Source organism: Passer domesticus, chromosome 4 (assembly GCF_036417665.1).
Source record: "Passer domesticus isolate bPasDom1 chromosome 4, bPasDom1.hap1, whole genome shotgun sequence".
Classification (NCBI taxonomy): domain Eukaryota; kingdom Metazoa; phylum Chordata; class Aves; order Passeriformes; family Passeridae; genus Passer; species Passer domesticus.
The window spans coordinates 42,138,093-42,159,221 of NC_087477.1; the positions used below are offsets into that span (position 1 = coordinate 42,138,093).

At 37.8% G+C, this 21,129-nt stretch overlaps 1 protein-coding gene and 1 long non-coding RNA gene across 3 annotated transcripts in view; one reads left to right on the plus strand and one right to left on the minus strand.

Moving 5' to 3' along the window:
* RBM46 (RNA binding motif protein 46) lies at window positions 1–15,013 on the plus strand. Of its 2 annotated transcripts, none has more exons than XM_064417445.1 (6): window positions 1–130; window positions 2,358–2,519; window positions 6,073–6,540; window positions 7,682–8,464; window positions 11,985–12,044; window positions 13,421–15,013. In XM_064417445.1, exons 1-6 carry the CDS (start codon window positions 100–102, stop codon window positions 13,444–13,446), a joined length of 1,530 nt encoding a protein of 509 aa, XP_064273515.1. In that variant the 5' UTR covers window positions 1–99; the 3' UTR covers window positions 13,447–15,013. The 2 variants fall into 2 exon arrangements, with proteins under 2 accessions (XP_064273515.1, XP_064273516.1); XM_064417446.1 differs by lacking the exon at window positions 1–130 and adding an exon at window positions 451–581.
* The window catches only part of LOC135299071 (uncharacterized), a 19,282-nt gene continuing 11,906 nt past the window's right edge, over window positions 13,754–21,129 (minus strand). Inside the window, exon 2 of the long non-coding RNA XR_010361102.1 lies at window positions 13,754–18,881. This is a non-coding gene — a long non-coding RNA (uncharacterized LOC135299071). The remainder of the gene's footprint in view (window positions 18,882–21,129) is intronic.

Sequence of the window (21,129 nt, forward strand, 5' to 3'; positions counted from 1 at the left end):
CCCTGCGTGCCCGCGGGGCCGGGCGCATGAGGCGCTGACAGCGCCGGCGGCTGGGCGGCGCTCTGTGGCGTTCGGCTCCCGACGGGACAGCGGGGAGTCATGCCCTGGCCGCGTCTGCCTGGCGACAGTGGTGCGTTCGCGTCCTTGCCGTGTCGTGCCGTGGGGAGAGGCGGAGGCAGTGCGATGAGGGATGAAGCGGTGTGGAGAAAGTGCGGGTCGGCGGGAGTAGCGCAGAGGGATTCGGGGCGGCGGGGGTGTTGAGTTTTTTCTCTTCCCTTATTGTCCCACATGCAGCCGTGCCTCCTCGCGTCCGTGGCGTTTGTGCCCGGGGCGTGCCCGAGGTTGCCCTGCTTCTGCATGGGCCCCTTGCAGCTCCTCAGGGCCGCTCCGCCCCCTGGAGCTGCCGCGGTGCCCGTCTGTGCCCGCTTGCTGCCCTTGCAGATAACGACGGCAAAGCGAGAAGCAGTTTGCCTCTCCCTCGCTCCGGCTTCGTTGTCATCTCCGTACCGTGTTAGGCCTGAGGCTGCCGAAAGATTTCCTAATTACGGGATCGCTGTGCAGCTTGTAGGCTGTGAAACACAGTAAGTGTAATTCACTTGCTGAAAGGAGATGGGACACCATTTCTAGCAGGTGGGAGCCATGCTGGTTTTGCTTGTGCCTGTGGGGGATTTTTTTTTTTTTTTTTTTGGATGTGCTCTGCCCTGCTGCTTTCTGGAATCTCCTTTTGATGAAGCCAGGAGTTTTGTTAAAAAATTGGCTTTTTTTAATGCCCTGTGACAGATACAATTTAAAATTCTTGTGAGTGGTTGCTTGCATGGATTTCTGCCCCAATGTGAATACTAGTTTGATGAAAAGACAAAAAAATACATCCCCACCAAAAGTCTTTTTTTCCTGCAGTGGGAAAAATAACTCCTAACATTATTCTAATTGAAGGATTTGTGGGGTCTGTTATGTGAAGGCTGTTGGGGAAAAAATGCCCTTTGAAATAGTAATGGCATTGATTCAAAGCACATTTGAAATGATAAAGCTGGGGCAGGAGTGGGGAATGAGCTGCAGCCCCTGTCTCAATATCATTGCATAATATCCATAAATGTAGGAGGGGAGCAGGCACTGCATCACTCCATAAATTTGGTCTACAGTATATTTAAAAACTTCAGTTTTGTTGAGCAAATAGTAGTGGGTTGTCAAGAAATGTTTCTGTGAACTTTAAGCGGTTTTTAAATGTTTTTCTTATAAAAAGTAAACTGCTGATGTCTCAGGACATTGTCTTTTGGAGCCTGAGCCTGAAGACAAAGCTGAAAATGTAAGGGGCACTGAAGAATAAACAGTGGTACCTTTATTTTTCTGGTGATGATTTTTTGGGCAGCATTTCTCAAGAAGTGGCATAGCACTTGGAAATCGCATCTGGACAAAGGGTTGAAGTGATGAAAAAGATTGCTTGCCTAAGCAGATATTGGGGCAGATAATTTTGGGAAAAGAATAAATAAATTGCAGAAGGAAAAAGAGGCAATGAAAGAAACATCTGACTTGAGATTTTTTTTTATTGGCTTGGCAAGTAAAATTGGTAATTGCCAAGTGGTGCAATTGTTTTTCATCACCTGGGTGACAGAAACCTAAAGTTGTTGGGTGGGATCTTGGATTGCCAGAGAAATTGGAGATAGGGCAGCAGCAACCGTATTGATAAGGTTTAGTTTTTGAAATTGTGAAAATGGATAAAGCCATGAAAATAGGGATCCCAGGGGTGGGATTATTTCAAACCTTTAGTTTTGCCAGATTGTTCTGACTAGTTTTATTTTATATCGGTATTAACAAAATTATTTCTGTTCATGGGTTCTTTGACTTTTTTGTAATAACTGGACTTGGACGTGAGGTGCTCCTCCGGCGTTTTAATACTAAAATACAAATTTGAAATAGTTGGCATTTGCATAAAATGTAGTGATAAGAAAATGGAGCTTGTCACCTGGAGTAGTTTATTGGTGCCTTACACAACTGTGATGACATGGTTTATGAAAGAATTCATTCTTCTACTTGAGGGCAGCATGCTTAAAAATAGTTGTGCTACTTATGTTGTGCTAGCTGTGATGGCGCTTAAGAGAGGTTGAGTATAGATCATGTCATAATCTATTACAGTACATATTTCTGCAGCTGGGTAAAGTTCCAGATTATCCCAGCTACAGATCAATGGTCTGAAAGCAAGTACACATGTGATAGTGGCTGGATGTAGAATTGAGGCTTCTTGCTAAACAAAGTTTCAGTAAATAGGCAAGTATAGCCTGAGTGGTTTTTTTGGTAGCTTCTGTGTGCACAGAACAACTTAGAATTTGCTGAAATGGAATATTTGCCATATTCTGTTGAAGCTGTTGCAGATATGCATGAGGAGAATAAAGCTGCAGCAAATGGATGTGGCAAGATCCGAAGTGGTGCTCAGAATGGGGCAGCTTTGCTTGCCCTAATGGAGAAGACTGGATACAGCATGGTTCAGCAAAATGGGCAGAGAAAATTTGGTGGTCCTCCACCAGGTAAGCATTTCTTTTGAGACTGGTGTAGCCTCATGTTGTGTATCTTGCCAGTGACCAGTAGTAGAAGCTTAAGGAAACAGTCTGAGAAACACAACACATATAGGGAGAGTCCTGATGTGTTTTACAGTTTCCAACAATTTAAAATCTCTTGAGCTGGACTGTCTGGAACATTTACTTTAGGTGGACTTAAAAATCACAGCTTTAAAGCCACCTAAAATTGACAGGTAGCTCAACAAATGTGGGGTTCACAAAGCCAAGTGTGTTCCATATGACTGAGAATATGCTTCAAAACATTTAGGGACACAGAAGGGAAAAACAAGTTGCTGACAGAAGCCTAAGCTGCTTAGTGTCTTCTCTTACACCTTATCACTTGCATTGGCCAAAGCTTTTTTTTTGAACTTTTGTTCTCTGAGAGAGCATCAGTGAAGATTAACTCATTTTCTTCCAGAGTTGGCAATAAAATATTTCTTTTATTTTGAATAATTTTTCCAGTGTTGCTGACATTAGCAGTGTACAAGAATTTTGCTACGAAGCCTGGTTGTATGACATGGAATACAGTAACTTTTCTTTCTGAATCAGACTATGCACTTAGACAAGCACAAAGAAGGAAAATTTGTTGTGCTGCTCTTTCAGTTCATTCTCACTTGTGGCCTGTGATCCCATGTCTTTATAAGTTATGCTTATAAGCATGAACTTAAATTCCATACAGCAGTGAGTAAATAAAGTTAGAGCTGCATCAAAATTATTTCTCTGGAAGTTTTTGTCTTATATTTTGTCTGTGCTTTTACTAAGCCTGTATAAAATAGCAAAAGGAAGCCCTGTGAAACTCTTTTGAAAATGGCACTGGAAAAAGAACTGCAGGGCATCAATAACTTCAGCCTTTTCTTAAATTGTTATACACATTTTACTTAATAATGTCTTTTAATTAGAGCATTAGACAGTATTAAGTGTGTTTGTTTAGCAAAGTTAATTTTATTAATATTTTCTGAAACTAGATGGGTTTGACAAGGTTTCTATTCCATCAATCTGTTCATTGATGTTAGGTATATATCTTTTCTTCAAATCTTCATGTATTTTCGTAGGACATTGTAAATAATTTTTTTTTTACATTGGAAATGACTCTGTGTTACTATAAATGGCTGTAGGCCAGGTGAGGTTTAAATGTTTGAGATGGCATGTAGGAAATTACAGTATCTTTATAAATGAAGGGTTTCACTATGAATTTTCCTTCTTTAAGATATGATTTCTATAAGCCTGTGTTGCTGTCAAAGGATAATCTCACTGTCAGCCCTGTTTTCAGCAGATGTGGCTGAAAATTGCCCTAAAATTTGCAGGTTTTTACCTGGTACAGTTCTTGTTTAGTGTATGCTGCTTGTGGAAAATGTATCTGTACAGTGTTCTAAAAAAAGCTGAAAGTGAATTTTTGTAGTTTTATGTTTGCTGCCATCTAAGCAGTGGAGCCAGTGATGTCACTAGGCATGTGAGTCATTAGAATTACATGGAAGTTTAAGATGACGTGGACACTAACAGTGGGAGGGTTCTGACTAATGTTGATTGAACTGCTGCAAAAATAGGAGCCCCATTTTCTGTCATCCAGCAGTGAATCAAGTACCCAGGCAAGGAAACTAACTGGAATATTTTGACTAACTTTCCATGTGTGCTCTGCTAAGTACATGTCCCTCATGGGCACATGTGGCACAGACCAGTTTTCTTTAAATCAGGAGGCAGAGGCTAATTCCACTTGGCAGTAATGTGCTGTACTGCTGGGTTAGTATGCAGCTTTAAAATCAGAAGGGGGCGTTTTTGTGTGGGATGTGGCTTTTGCTTATTGAGAATCACTGTTCAATAAGTTATTGGGCTGACGAGGATGGTAAAAGTTTATTTAGTTAATAAATAAAGAAAGATTGCTTTTTCATTTCATTACTCTTGCACAGTTTTTTCCTTTACTGAGGTGTGGAGTTGCCTTTGTCTTTGGAGCTCCTAAATGGTGTACGGTTGGTTTTTTGTTTTTATGTGGGAAGGGACTGGCATGATGTGAGTGATGGCAGTACTAGCCTGGCAATGGTGTTAGCTGCCATGTCCAGTCAGACCTCAGCTCAGGTGGTCAGAGATGATTATAAAGGTGAAAATGATAAAAATGTGGAATGCTGTGTGGAACAGAGCCAAGCTTTTTCCTAGATAAGTCATGGCAGTGTGACTCCAAAATGCATGTCAATTCTGATGACTTGGTAGCTTCCCTGTGTGCCATGTAGTTCTTTCTGTACAGTTTTTAGATGAAAAATGATTTTGTGAGAAGGCAAAAATCTCTCAATTCTGTTAATTTTTTTCAAAAGTAAATTACAGGGTCTCTGACAGTACATTAAGGAAAAAGTGTTAATTACAAAATCATCTAAATATAATTTATTCTTAACTTCAAACCAAAGTACATTATTTAATTATCCTCTTGTCTTAACTTGTCAAGAGTAATTATTTTTTCACCTTGCCTCATTATGCTTTGTCATTTCATACTAGTATAGTTTTTTTCTACCATCTTTGTATTCCTTGCTTTTTCTCCTGTAAAATCTTGCCTTGTCAAAACCTTTAGAAAAAGCTTTTAGTCATGATTTGAGTGTCTGCCTTTGAACCTTCTGCCTGTGTTGTCTAATTTAAAAAAAGAAACAAAGCCAAACAAACTTTTTAAAAATTATTTTCTTTATTATTCTGGGTGAAGGGAGTGCTGTATTTGAAGACCATAACTCCATAATATTAAATGCATAAATACATCTTTTCAGTATCTGTTGAACATATCTTTCAGTATATGTGGCAGAGATATGAGAGAATGTTTATATGGCCTTGGCTTAAGGAGAGACACATAGATGTTCTGCAGCTTTCAGATGTCAACCAAAGACTGACTTGTTCTGTGGGATTTTATTTTTTTTCTTCTTTTTTTCCTACCATCCACTACTGCCTGTGAAAACTGTGGTCTGTTTTTGGCTGTTGCAGAAAGTTTGGCTCTGTATCCTACTCTTCTTAGGGAGTGCTATTTTATTGGATGAATGAAAGTGGAAGCAAAATGTTTTTTGGAGGTTTTGAATGATGTCAAGGAAATAAAAAAAGTGCTGCACTGGGGACCTCAGTGAAATTTATGAAAAATATGGGGGCAAGAAGCGCAGAGAAACATTTTGTAACTTTAAAGCATTGTAGTAGAAAATAAAACTGAAGTTATTACCTAGGTATCTTTCTTAGGTATATCAGTTTTATTAATAACTGAAATAAAATTGTAAGGGGCATAAAATTACTGAAATAGAGACTCTTGGTAAACCTGTTTTTGATAAACAGGTTCAGTGTGTTGTCATACAGTTTCCATTGGAAAAAAGCCCAAGAAGATGGAATTGAAATAAATGCAAACTGTGGGTTTCTGGCACTTTTAAAAATTTAAACATAAGAGAAACAAGACATAATAGAATGTGCTAGTTTTTAGCTGAGACCAGAAATTAATAACTCCCACATTCAAACTGGGTGTGGGGGAAATGTGCATTTGTACTAAGATTGCTGTTGGACAATTTATTTTAAGGTTGGGAAGGTCCTCCACCACCTCGTGGCTGTGAAGTTTTTGTGGGTAAGATTCCTCGTGATATGTATGAAGATGAGCTAGTTCCTGTTTTTGAGAGAGCTGGGAAGATCTATGAGCTCAGACTGATGATGGAGTTCAGTGGTGAGAACCGAGGCTATGCTTTTGTGATGTACACCACTAAAGAGGAAGCCCAGCTGGCCATCAAGATTCTTAATAATTATGAAATTCGTCCAGGGAAGTTTATTGGTGTCTGCGTAAGCTTGGACAACTGCAGGCTGTTTATTGGAGCAATTCCTAAAGATAAGAAAAAAGAAGAAATACTGAATGAAATGAAAAAAGTTACAGAAGGAGTGGTGGATGTCATTGTTTATCCAAATGCCACTGACAAAACTAAAAATCGTGGCTTTGCCTTTGTGGAATATGAATCTCACAGAGCAGCTGCAATGGCTAGAAGACGACTAATCCCAGGTAAAAGTTTGTAATTAAACTGAGTTTTTATGGAGAGTATCTATTTCCATATTGTGGGGGGATGAGATGGTGGATCGTTTGTGTTTTCCGTTCCTTAAGGTGTTTTGAGAACTATAAAACTGCAGTATTGCATTTAGGCTAAGGATGATTTTATTTTTTTATGTTTTGTAGTTGTGGGGGGGGGGTTAAACTTTTTAAGAAGCTGTAATTTAGGTAGTTCTGACAATTAAAGACTAGACATCAGTTTTGTGTAATTTAGGTATTTATGCCAATATGTATTTGTATGGGCACACATTCGGTTTTCATTTACACGCATAAGGCTCTGCAATCAAATTCTCTTAAAAGTGAGCTTAGAAAGGATAATGCCTTGAATGTGCCTTGTATTTTCTGTGGGTTATCATGAGTAATGTTATTTTCATCACTATGAAATACATGAATGTTTCATATTTTAAAAAAGGTAGGTCTTTAGTATTTTACTAGAAAATAATTTTGAAAGGAAAAGAAAATAAATATGCAAAAGTATCTACAATATATAAAATATGTAATAAGTATCAATATAATATTTGTAATAATATGTAACATATTCAACATGTAATTGGTATATTTTATATATGTGCAAAGTGGTGGGTGAAATACCTCCAGATCACTGAATGGAAAATAAATCATCAGTATGATGGGTTGACATGAGTAACAAAGCAGGTTTGGTTTTGGATTTTTTCTTTTAGTTTGGGTTCTGGCATCTGCTGCAACATAGAGTAAGGGTTGTGCTGGAGCTGTACATTCAGGTTACTATTTCCAGGTGGTGCCCATGCTTTTTAAAGTGGTAGTGTTATTGAAGAGGCTGTGTTTAATAGCTTTTTAAATATGTTACTTTTGGTGTCCTTTTGTGTTTCTCTGTGTGCATGTCACAGAGTCTTTGTTTTGACAGCTTATGGTGCTTAATGAACCCAGAGGTAACAGAGCACTTGTCATTTTTTTAGTCTCATTTACTTCAACCATTTCAAGTAAATTTAGTAGATGTAGGCAACAAAACCCAGTTTCTAGTGGTATGCATCATGTTTTCTTTTGTAGAGATAGGTGATAAGAATGATTCTGATTTCCTTTGCATGTTTCTTATTTATGTAATGCTTCTTTGCTGTAGGAACATTCCAGCCCTGGGGTCATACTATTCAAGTAGACTGGGCAGATCCTGAGAAAGTAGTTGATGAAGAAACTATGCAGAGAGTTAAAGTATTGTATGTGAGAAATTTAATGATATCTACTACAGAGGACAAAATTAAAGCCGAATTCAACAAATTCAAGCCAGGAGTAGTTGAACGTGTGAAGAAGTTGAGGGACTATGCTTTTGTTCATTTTTTCCACCGTGAAGATGCAGTTGCTGCTATGTCTATAATGAACGGAAAGTGCATTGATGGAGCCAGCATTGAGGTAACACTGGCAAAGCCAGTTAACAAAGAAAGTTCTTGGAAGCAACATTTTAATGGTCAGATAAGTCCTAGTTCTGAAAACCTCTTAGGGTTTCCTAACAAAGAAGATGGCACTCAAAAATCCTTGGGGAAACCAGCAAGTCTTTCAGTTCGTCTGAATGGTCAGCACAGTCCAAGCCCTCCTGAAGTTGAAAGAAGTACATATCCCATTTTTCCAGGAATAAAGCTTACTCCAATTAGCATGTATTCTTTAAAGCTGAGTCACTTCAGTTCTGCAGTAATGCATCTGGATTATTTTTGCCATAAAAATAGCTGGGCACCACCAGAATACTGCTTGTATTCAACCACAAGTCAGGATGGGAAAATACTCTTGGTGTACAAGGTGCTTATTTCTAGTATTGCAGATGATTCCCAGAGTTATTTCATGCCAGAAAAACTCTGTACAACAGTAGAAGATGCAAAGGAATTGGCAGCACAGTTCACACTTTTACATCTAGGTAAGCATAAGTATTTTTGATTATATATGAAGAGCTGGAGCTAGAAAAGTTACTTTTAAATGGTTTTTGGTATACATATCTTGGTGCACGTGTGTGTTTTGTATAAAGTAGTCTATAGAAGACTTGGTTCTTGTGTCAGTTGAGTCTGGACCATTAGATGAGAGCACTGAGAAAACACTGTAAGTACCTAAACAGTCCAATGCCAGGGTAATTTTTGCTTACATTTATCTACTGGAATGGAGGAATAAGATGAAGAATTAGACAACATGTAAGTAACTTAGGTTTAAGGTCATCTGTGAGATGATTCCGGTGCTGAAAATGTACTTGAAAATCTGTGTTCTAGCATCTTCATTTATATATATTGCATTTTTTAAAAAATCAGAATGCACCTACTAGAAGAGGAAAGTTTTTATATTATAAAATTGGGGAGGGTGGGAGTCGGTTTTTTCCCTCACCTGTTCTAATTTTGGTGAATTGGAAAAGTGATTGCAGTACGCTGTTAAAATAGTGTTACCATTCTTCTCTTCCTAATACTGCTACTTAGCCCTTGTTCTTGAGATGTATGTAGGCTGTGGTGAGGTTTCTCCTTTGGATGAGTTCATAGCAGACTTATTTCAGGGTTGACTGTGATACTTTTTTTTTTTTTTTCTTCAATGCATGACTAAAATGTAAACAAGCTTTTTCTTCTTCCTTACATTCTTCATTGTCCTTGGGTTTGGATTTGGCATGGCCAAAAGGTCTTAGAGGAAGAAGAACCTCTGAAGCACAAAGCCTTATACATTGTGTCCACTTCAGCAGAGGTGTGCTTGGTTTACATTAGTGGGACACCTCCATAAGGTGATGCTTTCAGATGGCCAAAGTGATTTTGATTGACAAATGGCTAAGTATCTGTGTCTGGTTTTGTACACACAGCATTTGACTAGTTGAGTGTCTGTTTCCATATTTTTCTAGCTAGGAAAATTAGGGCCACACCTTTATAACCCATGTAATCCTAAACACAAAGATAAACAGGGTACTAAACTCAAAATAGTGTTGTGAGGCTCTTCTTAAAAGAAGAATAAAGACAGTTGCAGGTTTTGTGCTTGACCATATGTACCTGCCCAGTTTGTTTCTTTTGTTACCTAAAGTTATTTTCTCTCCTGTACTTCTCTGGGAAAGAATCAAGGGAACAATTAAAGTTAGATTAAGAGTGATTATTCACAGCTGTGGGCAAATCCTGAATGCAGACTATTTAAAAAAAAAAATGAAGAAAGTATGTGTTGAGATTTTTATCTCCTCAGTTATAATTAAAATTGCTGTAGGGAAATGTGTTAAAGTGGATTTAAATTAATAGTATTCTAAAGCTTTTAGTATTCTAGAGCTTTTTAGCACTTGATTATGCCATACAATCACAGTTAATGTGAATTGGTATTTAGCAGTATTCCCAAATACCAGGTTTGCTTTTTACAGCTGTCTACCTATTGGCCTAGTGCTAGTAATGCTGTCTTGTTATCTTTGAATAACACTTTTTTCTTTTTTTTTTTTTATGGCCTCTGTGCATTCTGGTTTGTGAGGACTTGGGCCTGCAGAGAGCATACAGAGCTCTGATTTGAAGCAAAAGTACAGGGCTGACTTCTGAAAGATACACATCTTTCATATTGATTAAAAAACCCTTTTTGATGTTGGCATTGTTGTGATGCTGAAACATAGCCTTAGGGAGTCTAAAAGTACATTTTCTTTTCCCTGTCTAATTCTAAAGAAGTTGTTTCTGTTCCAGTTCAGTAAATATTCTGTGTTGAAAGAAATATCTACAGGTAAAGACAAGTTGCTAGATGTGACAGAGTCCTTCCTTCTCATGGAAGTGTTGAGTGATGCTGATGCTGCTGATCAATATTGTGGTTTTTCTTTGGGGTTTGGGAGCTTTGTCTGGGTTTGGTTTTTTTGTTTTTTTTTTTGATAACTGGCTGTGATTTGAGAGAAGTCTGAGTGTGTTTCTTGGAAGCAACTTTATAATAAACATGAGTGTACAAAGATGATGTAGGGACTAATTCCTTCTGGTAAGTAACTTCTCTTACAGAAACCTAGGTTTTTGGCCACTTAATTTTTGATGATGTGTACAGGTTGGGTTTTGCTGTTAGTTTTCTTTTTAAAGCATATAGCTGTTCTAAGGTAAGTAAATGAGAAAGGGCTGCTTTGATTAATAATCTCAAGGCATTCTGGATTTCTTTTTACTTTTTTTTGTGGTATGTATGTCTTTCTTTTCTTTCACACATTACAGAATACTTGGTTTTTACAGAAGTTTATATAGTACTGGTACACAGCAGTCCTGAGCAGATAGCAGTACAACAACTAACCACTTGGTGTCACCTGAATATTTTGAAAATGATGGTTTTTAGAAAACACGGAAAACTATGCTGTCTGGGAAGGATTAATAAGCTGTATTTTAATGTTACTAGATAAATCAGATTACCAACAGATCAAGGGAGTGAAAACACTCAGCCTTGGCTAAATGTGTGAAAATCATGTCTGGGTGTCTATTTATGAGAAAGGGAGCAGAGCTGCATGTTGAAATTTCAGGAGGTAAATGTTGTCAGGGGCAGGGAGGAGTGGGGAGATAGGGGAAGGAATAAGAAAACACCTGAATGTCCTGTAGAAGAATTAATACTTCTGCCATTACCTATTTCTAGTCCTTAAGCAAGTCCTTAGCAAAGGCTGAGTCTTGGGAAATTCCCTACTGAGTTTGACTTAAGGGTGATGGGGAAAAATGGGAGAAGTTTCAGCCAGGTTTTCAATGGGTGTTCCACTGTAGAGTGTTCTTTGCACTTTCACACATGCTATTTCATGCTGCATCTCCCTGAGACACAATTTATGGAATTATTTTTCTAGGTAGAGGAGAATATTTTCAAGTATATATAAGAAAAATTTACTGATAAATCTGCAAGGAAAAGCCTTTTAATAACTAACTATAGCACATAAATAATAGTTTCCTTCCAGTTCCCCTCATATAAGTTTTATAGTAAATGGTACTTAAATAGGTGGAGCAAGCATTGTATCTTACTACTATGAATTCACTTGTTTAAACATATTAAATACAGCATGCAGTAGCAATTTACAAGTCATGGATAAAAAATTCATAAGCTAGTTCAAGAGTCTGTATTTAGCATCTGTGTCTCAGAACAGGTGTATCTCCAGATTGCTCTTCTAGATTTTGGACATCAAACCTAAAGATCAAGTGAGATGGTTTTCGTGTTTTGTTGTAGGAATTTTCTTTAATTAAACATTGCCTTGGTTTACTTTATCAAAGTTAATTATATTGCTCTTGGAACAATCAACAGCCACAAATTGCAGGATGTTTGAAAAAAATGCAGAAGTTACTGGCTTTGTGTAGCAAATACAGATGATAAGGGGTAATTAATGGTTTGGAGCTTTTTAGTGATCTTTAGAAAGGCTCAGACTGTAGTATAAGAAGTTTTTTAACAGTATGAATTGAGAAGTCTGAAATAATTATCAGATGACTTACACCTAATGGTTTTTCTTACAGCTCCCGAGCAAGCATATATAACATTGCTGTCCCTGAATGCAGCATGGTGGGATAGTAAAGGTGAGTAAACCTCTCGGGATTGTTCACTGTGGCTTTTTGCCCTCTCAGTGGCATTGTGTCAGCTGCACTGTTTGTTAGAGAAGTTGTACTTTCCTCACAGACACCGCCCTAAGGTGGCTTGTAGAGATTCTCTGTTGCTTTTTCCAAAGGAGACCATGCATATCTCTACTGCCCTCTAGCTGGTGATGGATCACACAGTCTGATGTTCTTGGCTGTGCAGCACAAAGAAAGGTTATGGTTTTTATTCCTAAAATGACTCTTGAGTTATTTTTCAGTCATTTCTTAATTATTTGCCTTTCCAGCTTGGGTTTAAATTTATGTACGAAAGTGGGAGCTCTTACTACTCTGGATGCTTGGAGGACTGTTTTTTGGGTAGTCAGAAAAAGAGACTGTTGTCTCCTCTGACTTTTTTTTTTTTGGAATATGCTATTGTGGATATAAGTGTGAATTGCTATTGTGAATTTAAGTGTGTATATCTGTCACTTCTGAGGCCTCCCTGTTTTATTTTGGAGTGGCTTGAGAATGGTTTTTGAAAGCTTACAAAGCAGTTTGAAAATGGCATTAAATCCATGCTCTTGTGTTAACTTTACTGCTGGAAGCTTCTAATCCCAGGCACACAGAACATTTCCTAAAGGTTCAGTTATTTTTCAGCTGCTGCTAACGAACAGGGAGCACAGATTTTGTAAATCTTGGTCTGTGTAAGGGAACTTAAAAAAGAGTAAGTTAGACAGATACAACAACACTGGGCTGACTTTACCTGTGAAATAACTTGTCTGCCTTCCCTAGAGTCAGTCACTTCAAAGCAGGATACAATTGACACGTTTTCTTCTACTCCACTGATGATCACAGTGAGGTTGAGTTTTGTCTATGCAGTGTACATACATCAGGCAGAACTTGGTGCTTAGTTGAGTGTAGACTCTGATCAAAAGTGGTAAATATGCAATATGAGTGACTGCTGCTATGGTATGTATAATGTATGTAGCTAATACAGCTCAGAACAATGACCTAAAATGCACTTGAGAGTTGTCTGCATTAATATTTTGCATTCAGTGAAGGTGAACCAAAGGGTTTTTATTTTGAAGTACAGTTAAAAATGTTCTGTGTGTGTATATATATGATGAGAGAATGCATTCAGTACTGAAGAATGGGGTGTCTTAAAACTATAAAGCTCTCAAGAAAAAAACCGCTTTGAGCATTTGACTAAACAGTTTCTTAATTATTTGGAGTTAGTGCTGCAGAGGAAAGGGAAGAACACAGCATTGGTATAAGACTGTGAATGTTTTTGTTACACTATTATCTTAACTATTAAGTCATATTAACGTATGCAGTATGTTTGCTGAAATCAAAGTCTCTTTCCTTCCCCTCTCTTTCCACAGCCAACTGTACACCCTACATGGTTTGAATATCCCTGAAGAAGAGAAGTTTGGAATTTATTGCTTTGGATCTTGTAATGAAAAGAAAAGGAACACCCCACTGATACATAATTACTGGAAATTCACAGTCCATGTTTATTGATGAATAATTCTTCAAAGCATGTGTATTAAGCATTTCAATTTAAAGATTAGTGAAATTGAATGTTAAATTGTTTTGGTTAGTTTGATTAAATTTGGGTTTTGAAATATAATTTGTTTAAAAGATTTTTATTACCTGTAATAGTCTATACAGCAGTAATTTATATTTAGTGTTGAAACAATTTGCCACAATTCCTATTCTTGTATTTTCACACAGAATTTTTTCAGCGTCTATTGTATGTAATAAATCTTAAACAAATGTTAAGAAATCCCACCAACAAAACAATGAACACCATTCTAGCAATCATAAACATGCATAATATGAGACTTAAGTACCATCTGCAAGTTTGCTTCCATTAACTTGATGCAAAATTTTACAGGAAGAACATGTCCAATAAAATTTTTGCTTCTGATCTAGCAGTGCACAAATGGAAAACTGGTATTTTGAAGGACTCTACATTAATGTACCACCAGGCTACATTGCTGTAGTCATAACACAAAACAAATTGAGGTTCAATACCTTAGTTAATTCTTGGAGACAAAAACAGGCAAAAAAAATCTTGACAGATACAGATTACATGTGCTTTAATGTACAGCTCCCTAGGTTGTGTTTCCTGTTGTTAGCACCTCCCTGTTGGGACAAACGTGTGCTTTAATATTCATAAAGGCCTTACTTTTATCCAGGCTGTCCCTTGAAACCAGCACCTGTGCTTGCCTGTGGTAGCCATGTGGAACAGCAGCTTGCTCACTTTCTAATCAGGCCGTGTTCTTCTTAAAAAACATTGTTTAGCATTAAACTGAAAATAGTTTTTGATTTTTAAAATCAGATACGTGTAATTCATTTTGAGTGAGCCATCTTTATTTTTATTGTGACTATTTGGCATTTCTCAGTCAAGTGCTTTATTTATTGAATGACAAAATAAACCAACCTTTTTTTAACCTTCTTAACAATCTGAAACTAATACTGTAGACCAGACTTCTTTTTGGAATTTTATACATCGTTTCAGTTCAATTGACAAGGAATGGACCAGGTGGTTAAAATGTCTAAGGGCCTTATCTATGCAAGTATCGTTTGTAAGCTGTTGTATCTGAAAATTGTTTGTCAGAAAGGAATATTATGTAGACAGAAAACAATGCAATGGAAAGACTTCAAGTTGAAATTTTTTTCTTAAAAGCAATCAACTGTTGTGGTCCACTATGTATTTTGGTTCAGTGTATTTCATCACCATATTAAATTGTCCTTTTGCTGTTAATTTAGGTGCAGTTACAGCAGTTTCATTTTATTTGCATTTGATATTAGCTACATAATAATTCTTTTACATGTTGCAATTTCTAATGTTGAAATAATGTGTTTGACTTCTGTACACGAATTAACATTTATATTAAATTTATGCTGTTCATACTTGGTGTGTGTAAAAGAAAAATAAATTATTATTTTAGACATGGTACTTTCACAAACTTACTTTGCAGGATTCACTTTCTTTCTGTAATAACAAGCTTTGGCCAGAGCTCCAGTGCTCTGCTGAACAAAACTCAGTGATTAAGGGGCTGAGTGAAGACTTAAAAAAGAAAAGTAATTCTTGGAAGGCAAGTTAGTTGATTAACTGTTATTGCAAGTGAAAGTTGTTAAAAGGTTAGGATTTCCTAAAACACTTATGAGGAAAGGGAACAGGGAACTTGTTTAATCCGCGTTTAAACCAAGTGGCTCCTAAGGCCAAGACAAAAATCAGTTTGAAGTAGAATGATACAGTATAAGGCTGATAAGACACAGGATTGGTAATTTAAAGGATTTTCCTGGCAGCCTGAGAATTCTAGTCTACAGACTACTGAAATAAGTTCAATTTTATTTTTCAAGTGTCTTGATGAAGACTTAGGTTTTTGCATTTCTGATGGAAATCTGGACCCAGCAAACCGAGGTAAAATTGGTATTGTTAGCTAATGAAGGGAGCTATGGACCAAGGTGCACAAAGATTGCATAACAGTAGAGTGAATACCAGAGGAAGAGATGCAAACAAAAGTATCTCAGTTGACAGAAGGAGGTCCTGCCCAGTACTGTAGAAAGTCAGGGGATTGCATTTTTCAGGTGTGTAACATCCTTCTTGATCAGATTTCCAACTGAGGCAAAAAAAAAACGCAAACAGTTTTGCTACAAACTAGCGAATCCCATTATTATTAACATGAGCATTTCTCTTGGCAGCTATTTTCAATATTGCCAACATGTGTGACCGTACTGAACCATTATCAAGCATTTGAGTGTAATGAGTATTAGGTTGATGCCAGCCAAATACAACCCTCAGGCAGAATTTGTCTTTGTTCTACAGCTAAGAACAGTGGTGTAAGGAATAAGCAGCTGAAGCAGCAGTAGCACACAGTTGCTGTAATTCAGGCTTTTTGAAGTTTATATAGAATACATCATTAGAAATCTCTAATCAGTGTGCAAAATAGCAAACATATTTTTCATGTTTATAAAAATCTCACTGGAGCTTATTATCCTCTGGAAAATAAACCACCATGTATTTCTTCTGAAAAGGTTGTGACAGAACACAGTGTTGCCTTTTTTTTTTTTTTTTGCATACTTTTGTATAATGTAAAAAGTAAATTGGTGTATGACCCTGTTCTGTAACTGGTGTAGAAACTAAAAGGCCCTCTGAAAGTAGAGGTCACTGACTGGTGAAGCAAAGTTGTTACATTGAGCTACACCCACTACATCAAAAAACTTGCCCTAAATAAGGAAAGGAGGTCGTTATTCTTACAGTTACCATTTTATTCTATTTGCCCTTTTTTTAAATTCCTTCTCCCTCTAACATTATTACTATCTTGTCTGGGATGGGGGAACCAAAGTTAGCATCCTAGATAACAATGAACAAGAGTTAGTAAATAAATGGAAATTTAAAAATATTAAATTTTAAAATTTAATAATTTTCACCTGGAAGATTCTGGGTTAGTGCACATTCTTGAATGTGCAAAAAGCCATCCCCAAGAAGTCAGTTGTTCTAAGTCCTCTCTTTCGCAAATTTATTGACAGCAATTGCCATGTATAACAAAGAATGATCAGTTTATCATCTCTTCATACTGTTTAGTGTCCATGTTAGACCAGGGGAAAGAAAACAGGTAATGATCCAGCAGTCTTAAACACAGCTTTGCTGCATTTACAGGCTGGACAGGCCCCAAACAGGCAGGCAAAGGAAGGGCTTAAAGCAGTCATGGAGAGCTCCTTTCTCTACCAGAGTTGTTCACCCTACTAACGAGGAGCCCCCATGGCAGAAATCGTTCCAAGCTGTCTGTGGCTAACTTTAAGAGACAGAAGGGGTTAAATGGCTGAATCAAAGACTGCATCAGTAACCCTTAGCCTTCTCAGGAGCCAGGCCCATCCTGCCGTGAAAGGAGTGCTCAAGCCACTGGGATGGCACCTGCTATGAGGTATGGTAGCAGCCATTTGGGACCCAGATGGCACAAGCCTTTTCCAAAGATAGGGATGCTGCACAACTACCATGGAAAAGGATTTAACAGTGCAACCGCTGTCAAATAAGGTTGAATTTCTAGAATTTTAGAATACAAATAGCTGCTCATGGGAATAGAAAAAAAAAAATCTTAGGTACTGCTTGAAGGTGGGTGAAATTTCAAGAATTATAAGAACACAAATATCTTCTGTAAGATCCTGCTCCAGGCTTTGAGCATTTTTTTTACACTGCCAGAGGCTGTGACTGCTGTCAGCTTAAAGCTTCCTGCAGAGGGAAGTATTCACTAGTATATGAAAACAAAATTCTTGAAAATACTGGTCGCTGCAGTGGCCAGGCCTTTCTGTCTCTGCTCTACAGATTTGACAGCAAGGGAGGAGAAGAAAAATTTTTCCCATTTCCCAGTACCTTTTCACAGGTGTTAGTATTTGCAGCACATTCCTAGGGAAGACAAGAGTCGGAGGGTGGATTCAGACACTCTCTTGCTTGTAGGTACCTAATTTAGCATTGGCAACTTCAGCATAATTAAGGAAGAATAGCTTCTCTTGGGAAAGGGCAGGAAGCTGTCACAATCTTCCAGGAATTAAGTAGTTCTGACTGAGGAGGAGATGCTTCAGAAACTTCAATAGCAAAGAAGACCTTGGGTGCAAGCAAAAAACAGCAAACTATCTCAGGATCTCTACAGCATGACAACAGATTTGGAGGACCATACAAAAAAGTCTAAATGCTAAACTCCAGAAGGTCATATTCTTCAGGGAATCCATAATGTTTGGTTTTTAATGTGCTGCTTTTATGCCAGAGATAGAGGTAGGTCAGAAAATGTTTTAACAGCTGGTTTGTAGCAGTAGCTTTGTAAGGAGGGGTGGTGAGCAGCTTTCACTCTCTTAGGGTGAAAACAATGATCATAGGAACACCGATGAAAGGGTTTGTTTCTTTCTTTAAAGTAGACAGAAATGTAAAAAAGGCAACCCCCACATCCTACAAAACCTCACCTCAGCTATCTAAAGCAATATTCATGAGAGAAAACTACCTGAACATTCTTAAAGGCATGTATTTTTATGAAACTTTCACTACATATTTTTCCTATTAAAAATCTGTACAGTTTTCACCTATTTTATCCATTCATCCTAGTCAAGAATTTAAGCTGTGGAAGCAGTAGATGATGGCCAGAGGACACAGTGGCATCACCCAGTTTGTCCTGCACTCCAAACACATCCTCCCATTTCACATAGGCCCGGAGCAAGCTCAGTAACAGCTGATGAAAGCACAGCTTCCAGAAAGGCATCAAAGTCCACAAGGAGTTAAATATTGCAATATAAATTGGATCAGGCTTGAACAGGCACAGTACTTTACTGCAAAAATACTTGATTTCTCCAGCATTCAGAGGGTATTTCCTAGGCTCTTCATACCCACTCTGGCTTTGAGCTTAAAAATTTTTCCAGCACTTCTCTTGGTACCAGTAGCTCTTCATAGTGCCAATAGCTATCAGCTGTTATTTTCTGTCTTTTCACCACTACATATGGTACTTAAATTTTATATAAGTAACTAGAGAATAACTTAATAACACTATAGGGGGACTCAAGCAAGCCATGGAGCAGATGGCGTTGAGCTCTGTTTAGCTCTGGTGAGCCTGTGCAGCAGAGTTCACAAGCTGGTGCTGGTGAGAGCTGGGTGTTAGCAGAGCTTGTTCCCCGGATTTTGATTTCTCTCACCTGAAGGAGGGATGTGGCCTCCAGTTTACAGGACCTCAGGGGCTGAGCTGCTGATGGAAACACCGGTTGCAGGTTTCTGAGAGGAATGAAGCCAGGTGCTCTTACTGGAAATTTCAGGATAAATGTGGATACAGGCATTCACTGGACAATGTCTGGCTGCATGAGAAAGTCATCGGGACAAATACGTGTATTAAAAAAATATCTAAGAATACTAAATATTTTCATCCTAATGCAGAAGAGGAATTCTTTAAGAGCTCAGATATTGTCATTTGTATAAACAATTCTTATTTAGGCTCTTCTAATGCTAGGGGGTGAGGGCAGTGTGAGTTAGGGCAGGCATTTAGTGAGCCCTCAAATGCCTCTGTACACAGCTGGGTTAGTGCTGCAGTCTTTGGAAAGCTCAGCTTCCAGTTTTCTTCACTCATATTACAAACCCTGATAAAATAAAGCAGGCATGTCTGATTTTAGGGCTGGCATAAGGCTAGCAGAAGATTTCTGCTGCAGTAGAGTCTGCTGAATTTTGCTGTCCTACTCTATAATTCTTTGCCAGAAAAGTATGTTGTTCCATTTCGTGCTGAATTTGAGCTTGTTAAATCCATTTCAACTGCTTGATATACCACCATTTTCTAATGAAAAGAAGTCACTCTCCTGTATGAGGTATGATTTCATTTATTCTAAGCTATTCTTTAAGTTTTCAGGAACCCACTGGGATAGGGAGGTGTCAGACAATTCTGGATAGTTAAAGCCTTCAGTACAGAGAACAACCTAATCAGACACTCCACAAGGTTTTAACAGCCTCATTATTTCATTATTACAAGCTAACCATCAGTAATTTAAAACCTTTTAATTTTTTGCCAGACAGAGTGAAAAGATTCCTTTTTCATGTGTTCACATCCTAGTGTACTGTTTGTCAAACAGGAATCAGAAGAGACAGGGGAGGCATCTAATAAAGGGAAAATATGTGTACTAGCAGCCTGAGGAGGACAAGCAATGTAACTCAAGGAAACTTTATCTCAGTATGGTATTAAAAATGTTATGAGTGATTTTTGGGAAACATTTTTAAAATTCCACTTTAATTAAAGTTTACTCATATTTGTGGGTAGTTTAACAGTTAATTAAAAAATTAATTACTGTTGCATGAGGGGGAATTGCAGAGAATATGAGAAGAGTAGGGATAAAAATCTAGAGTACCAGTAGGCATTTTTAATTGCATTACATGGATAACTATTTCAGAACATTTGAAAACCTGTTGGATTATTAGCATTCATAATATTAGGATAAAGCAGATGTTTGACTATAAATGAGAATATCCTACCCAAACAATCTAAGTCAGTGTAGATAAGACTTGGATATATTACAGCTTCTGAAATTGAACTATGATCAGCTCTTTCACTATATTGCATGTTTTCTCTTTTTGGCCTAATTACCAACACAGTTCAGCAGGCTGCATCTCAAGCTGCCTTTCTCATCAGCTTTTTCTAAATTCTCCTCTCCTCACTGCTATTCATAATTCTGTGGGCCTTTCCTGGCATTTCTTCCCCCCTCAGATATTTTTCTGTGTCACAGATTCATTGAACACTTTGGGTCAGAAGGGACCTTTCAAAAGTCATCCAGTCCACCCTGCCCGGCAATGAGCAGGAACATCTTCAATTAGATCAGGTTGCTCAGCATCCCATCCATCCAAGGTCATCCCGACCTTGATCCTTAATTACTCTTTCACAATAGGCTTCAGTCAACTACTGTATTTAAGTGAAAACTATTTGATAGTTTTCCCTTGTCAACTGACATTGTTTTTTTTTCTTTTAAAAACAAAATAAAATCCCAGCACAGTCCTCAGGCACATTTTTTTCTGATTCTTTTACTTAAACCAGTGCCAATGTCTCTTAGTTACACTGTTTCATATCAAATATTCTCTCATGTGTTTACAGACTAATTCAAACAGACTATGTCCATCTTTAAGAGTGCTTTTGAGATAAGGTACCCGAATATCACTTTGAATATGAATTCTGCATCTCTAGCACATGGGCTCCTGCCAGTTCTGCTGTGCCTGCCACTTGTTATGTTTTCTCATATCCTTGAGAGCCTGCAACAGAGTGCTGTTGGAAGCTTACATTACAAATTTCTGCAAAATATCGGATGCAATCTACTTCTCATGGTGAGTAATCTTTTACAGATGTTGTTTTACAAATAGAGAGCTTAATGCATCTACCACTTCTCTAAGTCTTTGGCAAGTGGAAAAAATGGTCCCACGTGATCTTTGCATATATTTTGTATTAGTGTATGTTATAAACAGGTGCTGTGGTAGTACAGTGTCTGTAGAATTATTTTAAGTGTGCAAACACAATTGAATAAGGACCTGATGAAATTTCAGTTTTTATTATCTGGCTAGTTCTGGAAGATTCAA

Bases quoted from the DNA above. Each gene is read 5' to 3' on its own strand.
- RBM46 (XM_064417445.1), top strand. From the start codon at position 100: ATGCCCTGGCCGCGTCTGCCTGGCGACAGTG. The intron at 2,520-6,072 runs GTAAGCATTTCT...ATTTATTTTAAG, and splicing joins ATTTGGTGGTCCTCCACCAG to GTTGGGAAGGTCCTCCACCA. The intron at 6,541-7,681 runs GTAAAAGTTTGT...TCTTTGCTGTAG, and splicing joins TAGAAGACGACTAATCCCAG to GAACATTCCAGCCCTGGGGT.